At 34.3% G+C, this 16558-nt stretch overlaps 1 protein-coding gene across 1 annotated transcript; it reads left to right on the top strand.

The window, feature by feature from the left end:
• The first annotated feature begins 3642 nt into the window (after positions 1 to 3642).
• LOC148305830 (uncharacterized) lies at positions 3643 to 16282 on the top strand. The gene is made up of 6 exons (XM_088266007.1): positions 3643 to 3999; positions 8085 to 9553; positions 9642 to 10175; positions 10279 to 12310; positions 12386 to 12489; positions 13799 to 16282. The coding sequence occupies exons 1-6, from the start codon at positions 3789 to 3791 to the stop codon at positions 14456 to 14458; spliced, it is 5010 nt and encodes a 1669-aa protein (XP_088122133.1). The 5' UTR covers positions 3643 to 3788; the 3' UTR covers positions 14459 to 16282.
• Positions 16283 to 16558: the final 276 nt, after the last annotated feature.

Genomic DNA, 16558 nt, shown 5'->3' with positions numbered 1-16558 from the left:
TATGAAAATTCGAATGATTTTGTTTGAGATTCCTTCAATATTTTCGAATGTTTGTTTGCAGAGATTTCTCTAATATTAGAGTACTTGCGTGAACGCGTACCTACTTGAAAATGAATATCCAACGTACTTAGCAAACTGGTATTTTGTAAAATTTTGAACAATTTACTAAAACATATGTACTCTCGATGACTGATGTACTATTCAGTTTTCACGGGCGATATTACCATCCCTTTCCTCCATAGCTTATAATGATACATTCACAATTCTAACGGAAATTGATTTGACACGATAGCTGATTACAAACATATAATCTAATCATATATTATAATCAAAATATAGGATGGCGCAAAATACATCATTTAATCAAGTTTTTGAATAACTTTTTTATTAAATAAAAAAATATATTTCGAGTGATGGAATCCTTTTTTTGAACCTTTTCAATTTTTTTCTAAAGTGAAAAGGATGAAATCCGCCGAGTGGCTGTCGCCAGTATCGATACATATTTGTGCCCGTTTTATCAATATGTATGGAAACTGCAGCTGTCTACTTCACAAATGTCAAATATGATTGACTTTTTCCAATAGGATCGTCATTAATTTTGTGCCATCCCGTATAAAATGTAACATTAATGATATTCAAACTTTTTACATCCTCTCCTGCACTGACCTAACTGTATCTTGAAAATACTACTTGTTTTGTCCAAAACTCGATTATTTCCATCAACATATTTAGTTGTGCTATTCCTAGCATAACCCCAAAAGTCCTGGTTTATCGCCTTTGCGGTAAACAAATGTATAAACAGTCAGATAAAAACATGCGCCTTGGATTGCAACGTTTTGTCAAAACTTCGAAGCAATCAGTGAATTACCTGTGGAGATTTTGAGTATACGTAAATTTAATTTTTTATTAATAAAGATAAATATTAAGGCCCGGTATTCGTTGAGTCGCAACTTAATTTTCTCTAAATCCAGGTAACATTTCACGTAATTTATATTTTTCTTTAAACACCGTTTTAGCATTGAAATAATAAGTTTTTCTACAAATTAATTATATGGGTTTGAAAAGAAAAGAGGCAATGAAATGTAAGGATTTAAAAAATGTATGTATATACAACAATATTTTTTCTGTACATATTCTAAAAAAAACACAAAACATATCCTTTATATATTCTAAAAATATGAGCGTGAACACACGTGTAGCCCTGAGCTCGGCTGAGCGCATTTTGACTTGAACGCTTGAGACAAGCTTGAGATCTGAGCCAAAACATTCGAATTAATTAATAAAAAAGTTCATTACCTCTCAAGGATATGCGTTTCACTTGTTCTGTAATAGATTCTCTCCTTTGGAAATGTCGCCTGATACGTGCGAAGGAGTTGGCCCTCTCCTTCGCATAGTAATCCATTAACTCCATGCACGACATTTTGGACGGTACAGTAAGATTTTTGTCCTGGTGATCATCGTTAAAAATCTTTGGAGCAGAGTTGAATTTCCCCATCCCAAAAATATCAAGAAGCAATAAGTCCGGGTAGAAAGCTTTTTTCCAAATTAAATTCGATGAAAATTATTAACGAAATTTCGGATTATTTTTGTGGTGCTGAAAAGTGGGATACTTGTACCTACACATTTAAATAAATAGTATGCGATAGTCGTCTGAAAATAACATAGAAATCACACAAACATTATTTACTATGTGCATATTTTATGAATTATTCTTGCTGTATTTTATTTTATTCGTATATTTCTTGTTATTTTGTTAGTGGTAATCTAAGTTGAGCTCTAGGGCGTTTATTCAATACACAGAATTACACGGAATTTTACCGTCCGGCACGTCAGCACGATGATTGGCTTGTGCTTTTGTCCATCTTTCTTCGGATCGGTGCTCTTGATCGGTGCGTGAACACGTTGCGCGTAAATTCGATCACGTTCAAATGTCGTAGTCGTTTTCATAAGGCGTTTGTGCACTACACGGAATTTTAAATTCGATCACGTTAAACTGTCTTAGTCGCTTTCTTTTTACAAAACCGGACTGCCGGATGGTAAAATTACGTTTTTTAGCAGTGAAATTTCATAACTTTCACTGCTAAATTACTCTAATAGTTTTATAATCCCAAGAAATCTGCACAACTTATATATGTTTTTTTGACGAAAAATTTCAAAATTGTTCCAAATAGGGCATAACATTTTTTAAGAATTTTGTCTAGCCAGTCTGATGATGTCGGTCAAGACGAAACCCGGTCGCTGGTCAATTTTTTTTGTGAAAAAACTATATGGTTGTTCTGTTATTCTATAAAAATCCTTTTTAAGCGAAGTACGAAATAGAAAAATGGTTTTCAAGGCGACTGTAAAACAACGTTTTCAAAAATAAAAAAATAAATATCTTCAATTCGAATCTTAACGTATATATTTGTTAATCGAATTTTGAAAACGAAAATGACAAATAAATTTACAGATTTTTATAAATACAAAGATAATAAAAAATGTCTATTGTATATCAAATCCGATATTCCTATATATTTACTGGCAATATTATTAAAATACCATATTTCGAACTCAATATAAAAACGAATGAGGAAAATGTCAGCTTAAAACGCGCGTGGGCTGGCTGACTTACTTTTTTCCTTTATTTAAGCTGACAATATATAATCTTTGGGATGGCACTTCTGTTCTCTATTAACCCTTTGGTTACCAGAATTTTTGGGATGCTATGCTACAAATGGATCAATTTCATGATGTGTTATTATTGGCTAATAAATTCCTATGAAAAATCACAAGACTATTGGTAACATTCTTATTGAAATCTGTTGGGAAGTAAGGGAAATATGAAGGTTTAAACTTTAAATATTTTAATAAAACGAAAAACGGACATCGCTATACGTCATCAAATGTTTCCCTTTATGTCGCTGCTTTAAAGAACCGTAATAGTAATAGTGTGGATTCGTTTCTATTCGTTACCAACTTACGAAAACAACGTTTTTACGAAGGCGAAATTTGCAAAAGAAAATGAATGAAAATATTGATTATATCGGCTGTTATAAACACAAAAAAAGTGTTACACAATCCTTTATGGGTTGAGTATTCTTTTAAATTAGATATTCCTTCTGAGTGATAATACCTCATTGACGACATTCGGTTATGAAAGGAACAGAGAATGGGTGTGAGTAATTAATGAATATTTTTTTTAGTTTTCCAATATGTGTATTATATTTGTCTCAATTAATTGCATATTCTTGACACATAAAAATGTATCTTTTTAAAGAATGTCACATTTTACACTATTTAGTTTTTAGGGAAACAAAATTAGTTTAATGTATTCTGTTTTTCCCGTTTCTCTTTGCATTTTTGTAACTTCAATATTAGTAATATAATATTATGACTAATTGTAAGATATAAATGATCATTTGATTCTAAACATCGATGTATAACTTAATGAAAAAAAAACATTAAGTATTTTTTTTGCACAACTCTGAAAGAATCCCTAACATACTGTCCAAAATGTATCCGATACTTTTATAAATCATGACTGCAGATTCGACGGATCCGGTATTTCTCGCTACAGTACCGAAAGCTGATACATATATCGGTTTTTGGTCGGCAAAGGATTAACTATAGATATTTAAATTGAAGAAATGAACGCAGCCAAACGTAACTTTCGTGAACGACGATGCCGCGGTCGTTATTTTTATCTTGTCGCTGGCCGATGTGTCCGTGAAGTTGTTTAGTGTCTTATTTTGTAAATTTATTTATACAGTTTATTTTGTGAGTTTGTTATAAACAATAATATCAAGAAAATGAACTTTGGTGACTGTGACCGTCGACACGTCGTTAGGAAAACAGTTCTGAATCAACCAACATCTTACATTGGGTTCTCGGATGTCAACCTTGTCTCGAAGAATAATTTGAAGAAGAGAAAAATGTACAATAGTTCCGTGACCGATAATGTCTTAGGTAAATCTACCCGTTCCGCAGCTAGTCCAGTGAAGAAACACGCCAAGCTCGATGGTACGTCGCTTTCTCTCTCTCTCATACTGGCCAACTACTTGCTCCGTTATTGTATGAGCCAGTGGTAATAGACATCATTCACTTGTTCAAATCATGATAATAACGTTTTTATTCATGTGATCACATGGTCCCTTTATCGTCAATATATGCTTAGCTAAATATGGATTTGTTTTAGTAAATCTGCTCAATGTAAACATGGTCCTGATTCTGTGTATTTTTCTTTGGTCGATTATCTTAAATCTAAACAGTATTTATCTAGCTGCCGTTGATGATATTTTGTGGGAAAATGTTTGATGCGTCATTCGTATGTTTTAATTATTGGTCAAAGAGAAACGTGTTTCTTTAAAATTAATTTTCGGATGAAATGTTATGAATGAACATTTCGTAATGTTTCTTCTACGATGTTGTCATACCGAAAAACATATTATTATTGAGGCAGTCTAACCGTATAAATACAAATTTTGACAAGTAATATAGTCTCTTTACCAATTAAATTTTTTGATATTTGTTACGAAAGTATTCAGCTAAATTTTAGGAGTATTTTTACTTCCTTGTTAATAATGAAATAGGTACACTGTGCAGAACGAAGCACACCTAACCGATTTTACCATTACAGTTAACTGGCAGCTTGTATGGCTTTGTATGGAATTTCACAGCGATACCGACATAATCTTCCTCTTATTCATAGTAACTCTTCAAATCCGTCATTATCTGACTTTTAAGTAGTGAGCATGTTTCCTAAGTGTTTAACAATTGGCAAAAATTTTTTTTTGCTTTGTGGGAACAAGACTATTATTTTTGAAAAATTTCCCCTCAAATGCATTGCAACCATACTATAAGAAGCAGATCTAAACAAGGAACCTCGCACCTAACAAGGAAAAAGAGTTTAAGACTACTTAACTTTCTAAGATGAACCATTTAAAAAAAAGTATCATATCAGCCATTATTTTTAAATGGGAATAAGTCCACTTTTGGAAATAAGCAATTAATATTTTTTCTTAGTTGTTAATAGTAATAGATGTCCTCTTTTTATATTTATACAGTGAAACCTGTTAGATTGAACACCTTCTCTGAATGAACACCTTTCTACATTATATACATTGAACACACACATCTATTTTCTCACCAATTCACCTTTATACTTTGAACATTGAACATTAAAAATAGTATTTATCATTTCATTACACACTGTTAGAATGAACATTAAATAATTTTAGATAAGCTAAATATGGATGTTTCACTTAAACAAGTCACTCTCAAGAACTCTATTGAATGGATTTCTCAAAGCTGGAATGAAGTAACAACATCAAGAATATCACATTGTTTTGCAAAAGCTGGAATTCAAGAAATGACATTAGAGTCAAGTGCTAACGATAGTCATGTTGATGAACAAGAATTACAGGATTTAACAGCAACTAACGGACTTGCAGATCTTAATAATCCTTGTGAGGATGTTCCAGCATTTGAAACATCCACAGAAACTGGTTGGGAGGAAGATCTTCTTTTTGTATCTCTTGAATTATCAGACGAAGAAATTGAACCAATTGTTCAAGAAATTCCAATTCCCGAGCCCACAATTCAAGATGCATTTGCCAGCTTAAAGTGCCTCTCAGATTTTGCCAATACACATGAGGTCAAAGGTCTTTCACAGACTTTAAACTCTGTCCGCCATCAGTTGTGCAAGTACCAAGTGGAAAACGTAAAACAAATGACAATTGAAAATTTTTTCTCAAAGAAACAATAAATATTTTCATTTAAATTTAATAAAAAATTTACTTGTATTGGCATAAATAATTTTTTTTTCTATAATTTTTTATTTACCTGTTAAATTGAACACCTCCTTACATTGAACGTTTTTTTCAGTGCACTAGTGGTGTTCAATGTAACAGGTTTCACTGTAATCCCACATTTAATGGACATAATTTAATTAAATTAGTCAAATGAATTTTGTGGAAATTTTTTCCACATACTTTTGAAAATATAATATGCTCATTTCTAATAATCATAAGAACAACTTTCAAATATTGTATTGTTTGGGAGGTAAGACCGATGGAAGAACAGAGAATTCATTAAAAATAATTCAATCGGAAGATATCTAAATCCGAATTAAAACATGGAATCAAAAAACCCAGAAAAATAATTTGCTCCTTCTCTCGACCTTCAAAAGGCCCTTCCATACCCTAAATTATCAGTTTCTATTGCAAATTATAAGCTGAACATGTATGTTCTTAACCCATTCGCATATCAGTTTTTTTTTCAAAACATGCATATAAAGACACTAATTGAATGTATCCCCGCAAGTAAGAAAGTTGCCCCGCCCGGAGGGGAGGTGATATGGGTTGTCAAACAAGGGGGCGCTAATATTTTGCACCTGATAAAACGAGAAATAACATAGAAATGATGTTTAGTGCGCGGTCGAATGACAACGCGCGCGTGGCTGCGGCGTCAACGGCGTTCAAATTCAACCGAGTTATAAAAATAAACTATCTCATAAAATTATAACTTTTACTGTTTTACCAATAAAAATGGTACATATAACTATTATGCACGTATTTTATTGTGTCTAGATCAGAAATGTGATAAATTAACATGAAAACTTGTAAAAATAACTCAATAAAACATTACTCCCAGGATGTAAAGTTTTGATTTCTCACTGATTTTAGTTGATATTTCAATGAAAAGGATAATTCTATCCTTACAGAGACATCTTTGGTCAAGTGTCGTCAATAAATTTGTATTAAAATTATAAGAAATAATGCATTACAAATAGTTTTCTTTACTGATTTGTAGATATCACACGAAAATATCTTTATAATATGAACTACCACAAATGGGGGCGTGGCTCAAACGGCGGCTGATTTGCAAATGTAAAAATATACCTACCGCCAACGGTTGGCGGCTGATAGGCCGATGGGTTAATGAAGGTTGCCATTATATCGCCACAACAAAGTCATGCATAGGAAGAAACTGTAGCATCTTCTTGCCTGAAACATTCAGAATGTTACATCCCATGACCATATTATAGCATACAGTGACATATTTATCGGACAATACCGAAATGTTAAGGATTGTTCAACCAGCTGACAATAAAAATGTTATTCACTAAAAATTTCTATTGTCGGGTCATTCATTTCTTCCAAACGACAGAGATTTTGGAGTTATGGAAATAAATTAAAGAAAAAGGATCAATTACACACTGCTCAAGACTATTAAGGTGGAGACTGACCGGAGCATTTCGTCGTAACATAACGTCGTAACATCGCTCACGGCGAGCAACACCGAGCATCTGTAATTATGGATGGAGCGCTCGACGCGCTGTACTGACTGCCTGAATGCTCGCATCTTAACATGTTACGTTACGACGAAATGCTCTGATCAGTCTTCACCCTTATAATACCATAAATGCCTAAAAAAAAACCTTTAATTTGGTATGAAATGAAACGAGAAGATCATGTTATTAAAAATATGTTTATTTGCTATAATTGAATAAATTGTGGAATATAACATTATAAGTGTATTTAAGAATAATAGTAATATTATGAATGGTCCGTCGAGAGCATCGGGTAGTATGTTCTGGCATAGGAGCTGTTTTCCAACTGATCGCTTGAGACCGCTACCGTTGCTTTGTATTTTCGTCACAGCGGGCAGTACAGAAGGGTTATGATGGGGGGAATGGCCTTCGGCAGAAATATGCAGATTCTCGGTGGACCGAATATGTATACATGAACATTTAGCTCAATAAAACAAACAAGTAGGTACTACGAACATTAAGGAACTAACACAGTACCGGTCTCTGAGAAGTAAAATCCAAAGAACTACTACATAGCCTACTCCACGTACCGTTCTCTGGTAGCGAACCTTTCAAATAAGACTTGGAGTTTTATTTGCATCACTAAACCTATTCTACGCTTCGATCTCAATCTTTGCCGAATCAAGCTGTACTTACATCAACAACCAACCCCTGTGCGGTTTACTACAGTCTTGTGTGGATGTAGACGTCTCGTTCACTGTCATTTGATTATTATAACTTGCTTTGAAATGAACCTAGAAATTTTACTAATTTGAATGTTTTAATATATTTTTAGATAAAACGTCGGAACAGATGAAAATGGAAAAATTGAATATCCAGTATATTGCGGAACAAAAGAGAAAATGGCGACAGCAAATAAAAAATGACGAAGACTCGAAAATTAACACGACAGAAAGAAAAAAACAAAGTTTACAAGAGCTGAAAGTTAAATCCAAATTATTACTTAAAAAAAATTTGAAACGAAAAGCTATGAAGACTAAATGTTGCAATAAAAATTCTCCGCATAATTTAATGCTTACTGATTCTTTGGGATTGAGTAAAAATAATATTCCAGATAGTTCTAATACTCTTTCTGGAAAACATAAACTCGAGGATTCGAATGATTTGGCTGAAAGTAAACTCGATGAAAATATACTTCAACAAAATATGTCAAATGAAATGCTTCAATCGCCGACAAATAATGAAGTAGATGAAATTTCATATTCACAACAGGTTTCAATACCTAAGATAAACCATAACACTTCCCCTGCCCATTCTAAATTAGCTCTACGGAAATCTGCCGCAATAAAAATCCAGTCTTCGTATCGAGGTTATAGAGCTAGGAAAAATAAAGCAGAGCTTAAAAACAATGAGAAATGTGAAAATAGCGCACTGAAGGACAACCACATAAAGGAAAGTGCTCCGAAGCTGGATAGTCTCTTTACAGACAATGCCATGTGTGTAGATTATCCGTACAATTTCATAGAGGCAGTCAAAAATAAACTCTCCAAAGCCTTGGATAAAAAGAAGAATGATAGAAAATATCTCTCTCCGCATTATTTTAATGTTTCTCCCATTGAGAAATTGCGGAAAGAATGCTTTAATAATCCTTCATTTCTAAAGATTTACAATAAAGATCTGGATTCTGTATTTGCAATGCCGACAGTCCAGCAATTTTCTAAAGCAGGTTGCAAAAAACCCTTTTTTACCGAAGCTAGTTCCGTTATTAAACACTTGGAAAGTCAAATAAATAATGCATCGTGCGAGTTTTCTGTATTTCAAAGCGCAAGCAACCTAACCTCGCTATCACAGTGTGAGCCGGATCTTGGGCTGTCCAATGAAGGCTTACAGAAATCAACTATCATATCAGAGCTGAAATCTTCTTTACAGGAAATATTGAACCTTACGGTGTCCATAACATTCAATGAAAAAGTGGATAATTCAGGGCCAGATTCAAAAGAGTTATGCTCAAGTGACATCAGTAACAAAGGTGCAGATGGAGTGCGTCCTACTAAACCAGAGTCTGCCCGACCAACTAAATTACTCGGAAATAACAGTCTTGGCTATTCTCAAAAAAATGAAAATATGCTAAATCCCCCAAATATAAATTTAATATGGTCAAGAAAAAATCATTCTAATAAAAAAACAAATGAAGAGAAAAAAAAATCTCCCATGTTAAATAACCTTCAAAGGCAATTTAAGACAGAGTTAAATTGGCTGGATTCGTTTAATGAGTCTCTGCGCCAAGTTCAGGATATGGAAGAGGTAAATCATTGCTTGAGTTAAATTGTTTTCGTTTACAAATTTTTCATTATTTCCATAATTTATTTAAAAATTATTGAATTATTTCCAGACATTGTCAACAATGAGACAACATTTAAATTTGTCCAACTCATCGCAGTTCACTGATTTTCATTCTCAGTTGTCTGAAGAGGAGATAAGATCTTGTAACTTCTCACAATCGGTTAGCGAGAAAGCACATCACGAGAAATTACACACTGAACGTGCGAGTCATGGAATCAACTTTAATTCACTAAATACTTCAAATAGGTCCTTCAATCTATGCAGCAAAAACCAAGTTTTGGATTATGTGAATTCTGTTGAAGAAAAGGAGTCAGAAATGGGAGGAGGGTTAATCAATGCCACATTTAAAAGAAATAAGAGTACTTCTAGAACATGCTCTAACTGCAATAATACTATTACTAATATCATGGAACAAATTTCCATTAAACATTCTTTGCCTGGTGAATCAACAGACAACAAAGACATCGCATCTCTCCATGATGTTGCCTCTGACAGTACATTCCACTCCAAGCTGGTTGAAGATGTATCAGCTTGTGACAAACTAAATTTAGCTAAACAGTTGAACAAATTCTGTTTTTGCCTGGTAAGATATTTACTTAGCTATACTCGTCTAACATTTGCTTTTTAATAATGAGTAATACCTGTGAGATCTGTTTATTATTACTTATTAATATATTATTTTCTAGATTACGCAGTATATCGATGATGAAAACATAAGATCGGATTATCTAAATACACTTCTAAAAGTTCGTGAAAAGACACTACTAGACGCAACGAGACTCGAACTATTATGTCTGCAAATGCAGAAAAAACATAATCACAATCTTATCCCACTCTTAAAGAAAAAACAGCGGGGCTTGTTACTAAAATCCCAACAAGAACGCAATGAGATAAAGCATATCAAAAAGTTTCAAACGGAACAATCTCAGGAAAGAATGGCTTCTTTGCAGAGACAGCTTAAACATCTAAAACGAATGTTTTCTTGCGAAGGAAGTGTTATAGATTTTAAGAAAAAAGGCACTAGGTTGAAAAATTCCACTTTAATTTTGCAATCCAAGAGTAATCAGTTCTCTCCAGTTAAAGGAATAAATATCTCATTCAGTAGTGAGTCTAGCTCTAACTCCACGTATTGCAAACTCCGGGAAAGTTTAGAAAAGAAAAAGATAAATTTAAGTAACCAGAAAAAGAAACTAAATGAACTGCTACACATGCATTATGATGCCCAGTTGGATGCAGCAGAAATAAAGGCTATAGAATGTAGACTAAAGCCTTCCTTTATGACTGATGCAAAACCAATCACTGGCTGTAATGAAGTTATAACTAGTTCTGATGCCGCCTCAGCGAACACTGCCATAATGCACGGGGAAGATTTGACAATAAACAAGAACACTGATTGTACCGTGTCTAACAATAAACTTATTGTGGATGCTGGACAATCTTACCAAAATGAAATCTTAAGAAAAACCACAGATATTGATTTTGAAATTGGCTCTACACACGAAGGTAATTGTAACGCTGACTATGTGTCTATGACAGATTGTTCTCTTGGTGTTGCCAATGTATCTTCAAAAATTACAAAAGTTGTAAATAATTACATGATGAGCGGATATAGCTTAAACAAACTCTGGGAAAAAATTACCGGATTAAAGGTAAAGAAGTATGATGATAAAGAAGATTATCACATGTCGCAAGAGTCACTCGATCTGTTCTTTGAAAATGCGAAAGAATTTGCTTTGAATGATCTTCTTAAAACTCTCCAATGTAATATGCCGGACAATAATGAACGCTTACTTTCTTGTGACCAGATGGAGAAAAATGTTACAGAACTCGCTTCTAAGGATGTAAATTATTCCAAGTTAATGGATTCTACAAATTCCACATGTAAGAACAGCTTGTTCCAGTACGAGTCACAGCAGCAAGAAAAATCAGAACTTGAAACTAATAAACACAGAAATTTGGAAGAAAATAGTCTCAATGAGGATAATGAATCGGTTCCGATAAAAGAAAGCATTTTGTCAGACACATTTACTAAAAAGAAGTTAAGCAATGATTCCAGTCACCATAGTGACAGTTCAAACTCGACTGCACACAGTCTCATAGAAGAACTCACTCATTTAGATCTAACTAAATGTAATCAGCAGTGCGAGATGGAGAACTCGCCTACTAGTAGTAAAGATGTTTGCGAACAAGATTCTGAGAATATTTCTCAACCATTTGTAAGACAATCCGTAATCACAATACAATGTACCCCACTTGTATCTCATTTGAACTCTGCCAAGTCAACTAAAAATACTGTTCTGAATGAAGATGTTTTCCTGAGTCAAAAATCACCAAATCAAATAAGATTACCCGAGAACAATGATCATTCATATGTAAATTATCGAGTAGAGGATGAAACCAGTACAATAAAACATGTTAGTTGTACAAGAGCGAGTGGCGAATTGTTTCACACGGTAGACAGTGATACAAATAGAGAAATACATGATCAGGCAGTTATCAGAATGCCAAAGAAGTTGGAAGATACAGAGCGTGAGAATAGCGCAGCAGATTGGTCTTACTCCCCGAGCTCAGAATCCAGATCACAGAAAGTGGCACTCAAGAGGTGCTATCCGGAAGACAAAGTTGAGAAATGCAAAGGTACTCATTTGGGCGACGCGAAGTCCATCTTTCGTGATACTTTTGAAGTGATTTCACCATCTCCTGATCAGAGTCCGAGAGGTTAATATTGTTTTCCAGTGGTCTGTTATTGTCTGTATTCTGTTGGATTTGTAATTAAATGATTACTATTTCCAGATTCACCTACTGGAGAATATTCCCCTGCAGCTGTATCGCTATCAATTAGTCGGATAGATGAAGCGGAAGAACTAAGAAAGAAACAGCTCGCCATTGAATTAGAAGTGAGAAACCTTTATCAGATCAATTAGAATTGTAGTTTTTATGTATTTCTTTGTGCGACAAATAAATAAAAACAAGAGTCAAAAATTATCTACTGGAGTGGTCCTATTTATACTGCACACTTGCATCATATGACCGCGGCAGTACCAACTCTAAGCATGCAAGTACAGAAAGTAGTGAAGCAAATCTAATGGTTATGGCAAAAGTGCAGACAATTTTAATTTTATGTGTTATATTACAATTTTTTTTTCTCTAATTTTGTTACAATTTATACTTTATTGTTGATAGTTTGTCAATCCATTTTAAGAATTTTTATGTTTTGCAGAAATTTATTTATAATTATTTTGTTTTATCTATTTTTACTCTCATATCTTTCCCAGCAAAGCTACGGCATATTTTGAAGTGCCGAAAATCACCAATGAGGTTTTTAAGACGTCTAGTTAATAAGAGACAATTATCCATATAATTTGTGGTTTTGTTATCGTCCCACATATCTTAACTTCAATAATGTTTTTAATGTCACTTGGGGCAACGTCCAGGCTAAGAGGGGGTGGTCAATGAGGTCTCAACTGAATTGGGTGATGAGAAAGGACCTTGCTGTAACATAGATTTTCTGTCACAATTGTGTGCATGTAGATTTTACCAAACTTTATACAGTCTCTCAGTTATCTCATTAAGGGCTATCCTTCGATTACTGCGCACCATCTCATTAATTTTGTCCACCGTTTTGTCGGAAATGCTTGGTTTTCCAGGCCGCTCCTCATGGTGGACGATACTGCAGCTGGCAGAAAATTCTTGGTACTACTTCCGCACGTCTTTAATGTTCATTTACTTTTCCTCATACACTTCCACTAACATTCGATGGATTTCTACCGCGTTGTATCACTGAGCGCAGTTCACACCTGCTGGGTGAGCTAAGCGGCGGCTCCATCGCAGACTTACCTTCCGATTGACCTCGGACTTGTGCCATTCGGTAGTGAGGGAACCAAGTAACACTGTGCTGTTGTCGGATTTTGCCTGCCACTGTTTGTTTCGATGCGGCGTTGTTGGAGGCCTTATTTTTTTAATCACCCTCATATTTTTTAAATTCATCCAATATATCCTAATATTTCAATATTTTTTTGACATTGGTTCTAATTTCAAGAAAATAAATGCATACACAAATAATAATAAGAACATTAAATAATAAAAAAGAAATAATGTAAGAAGGGGCTCACTGGTTAATTAATACTGCTCCATAATATTACTTTGCAATACTAAGCGGATGTCTGTTTGTAGTTGACGTCTTACTTAACATAAAATTAATTTCAGATCAAAGTGTTGGAACAGCAGTCCCAGTTGCCCTTCTGTTTAGTGCGGGAAATACCGGATAAGCCACCTCCTCCGTACATACCCCCTTCGGAGGAATCCGGCAAGTTTAGCGTGATTGTAAGTCCAAAGTCCGTCAAGTCTGCTCCGAAAGCCATTCACTCCATGGAATCTTATTGCAACTGGCTGTGGAATCACTTTTCCCAAGGTAATACTGGCGTAAAGTACACAGATTTCTCCAAATGTGATGATACTCCTATAGCGGAAGTGAACAGTAATGCGTATTTGTTCGACATTTGTTACGAGAGTTTTGAAAAAGAATTCCAGGAACTGAATTCCAAGGAGTGCCAGGTGTGGGAATACAATAGGAAAAAAAAAATGAAAAAATACAACAAAGAAGATGTTTGTCTGCGAGTAGAGAAAAAAGTTAAGGAACTTTTAGGATTAGAAGACGAGTCTCTCAAAGATAACCTCATAGTCAATTGGGCACACAAACGGCAGGATTATGTAAACGATCTCCTGATCAAAGAGTTGTATACTGATGAAGTTAACTGGGTGAATATCGAAGAAAATGAAATCAAAATGAAGAATGAACTGACCAATTCTATAATAGATGATTTAATTTTAGAAGCATGTCTGGAATGCAAAGCCATGTACTTTTAAATTAGTCATTTTCCTTCAAACCAGAAGCAAAACCAAATAGGATTCTAGGTTAAGGAATGTGTCATTTCTCGGCGGTAACCAGCGACATGTCTGTATATGTGATTCTGCAACTGTTCTCGTTTTGTATTATATTGAATATTCTTATTATCAGGTGCAGGTCACCTAGACAAACGTTTAACCGGATCCACGCGGATCGCATAACCGTGTGTTTTCACAAAACATGCCCCATACGCGGCTGACATAAGCGTTTGTGTTTTTACATTGCTCCTCGAGTTTTTACATTGCAAGTTTCGAACCTCAGTTTAACTTAGAGGGATTTTTTCATGGTGTGGAACTTTGGATAAAATAATACGTCAATCCTTGGCCTTATGACATCTGTTGAAATATCTGACTAATAATTTGTAACATCACAAGGATAAATAAAATAACAGGTCCCTGATTTTTCTTGCGTTCGGTTATTAGTCTGCGCCATAATTATGCCCTATATCTGTCTCACTCACGACGCTACGCATCGCCAGTGGGTAAGAGTGACACACGATGCGTGTTTTGATTTATTTATGTTACAATGTTATTTGTTTATATTACGATATATTTCAAGAATAATGTGACACAATTGTATGATAGAGTACCAAAAAGGCACAATGAATCCCATTGAACGTTTTTGTTTAGGAAAATAAATCGTTTCTTAACTAAATACATGATAAAAGTAATCATTTAAAAAACGGCGAAATACCGCCGCCCACAGGCGTCTCTCAGGAACAAAGTTAATGCAGTTAAAAGGTTAATGTCAGGTAGAGTTCTTTGAGCTGAGATATTTGTAATATGTACATATGTGAAATCTCTGATTTGAAGATGAGTCTATTTCTGTTATCCCATGTATACATTTTTTAAATCGGTTGAATTTGATTAAGGCTTATAGAATTCAAAATATATTCATTGAAATATGTATACGTGAGATCCTAAACTTCATTACAGTTTAGATTTTTTTTTACTAATGTACTTATTATTTATTTTACTTAATCTTATCCTTCAGAAAGTGAACAAATTCAAATTCAAAAGCCTGCGTGGTTATTTTTAATATTCAATTTCCGCAAACAGATTGGACTTTGCAGTAGAAGTTGCTTTGGATGGCTCACTATTTCGCACTTAATTAGTTCTTGAAAAGACCGAAATGGTTTGAACTTTCAGTAAAATATTTATTTATCATTCAAATACATAATCAAATAACAAAATTGTATTAGGACTTGATGCATGAGGACTTTATTCATATTTTTGATTATCAAATTCTTAACAATTTCAGCCTCTTCTTCATCTTTATTTTCTTCTTGTTGCTAGGTTAGGTTGAAATAGGTATTCATTCAACGAAGGGTTTCAATGAGATTTGATTGACTTATCAACATCTTAGTTTAGTATATTCATCATTTCATTTGTGATAGTTTCCATAGACTCTTCAGGGCTAGGATGAAAATATTTATACGTTACCCAAAGTATAAGCTCAGAAGTACCATTCTAAGTTCCAGACACCTAGAAGTTAAACATTCTCGAGGGCTGTACTGATTGAACTGAGATCAGATTGGTGTTGAATATATTAAGATGGGTTCAATTATGAAGCCTATTAAAAAAATAAGCTGGCGCAAGTATGCAATGCGCCACTTGTAATCATCTCATGCGCCACGGATTTGGCCACCAATGTAGTGGAACATTCCTATTGGAATAAATTGCATAAATAATGTGATTCCAAGTTGAGACACATATAATATCGACATATCTGTAGGGTGAATATTCAGTGTCTGGTAGAATAAATAATAAAAAATTGTAAAAAAACAATCTGACAATATTGGTAACAAGGAAACTTTATCACTAGTAAAATGTCTAATGGTGCTAACAGCTTTTGGCTGCCTTCTATTTAGGTGGAGACTGACCGAAGCATTTCGTCGTAACATCGCTCGCGGCGAGAATCCGAAACTATGGATAGAGTGCTCGGCTCGGTGTACTGACTGCCTGAATGCGTGTTACGTTACGACGAAATGCTCCGGTCAGTCTCCACCTTTTAAAATAAGGAAATTTACAATACACTTGTCTATGAGACGTTCCATACTG

This window comes from Brachycentrus maculatus, unplaced genomic scaffold (assembly GCF_059751285.1).
Source record: "Brachycentrus maculatus isolate JH-2025_06_01 unplaced genomic scaffold, ASM5975128v1 h1tg000261l, whole genome shotgun sequence".
Lineage (NCBI taxonomy): Eukaryota > Metazoa > Arthropoda > Insecta > Trichoptera > Brachycentridae > Brachycentrus > Brachycentrus maculatus.
Note: the sequence above shows the minus strand (reverse complement) of the source record. Positions and strands in the feature narration are given on the sequence as shown.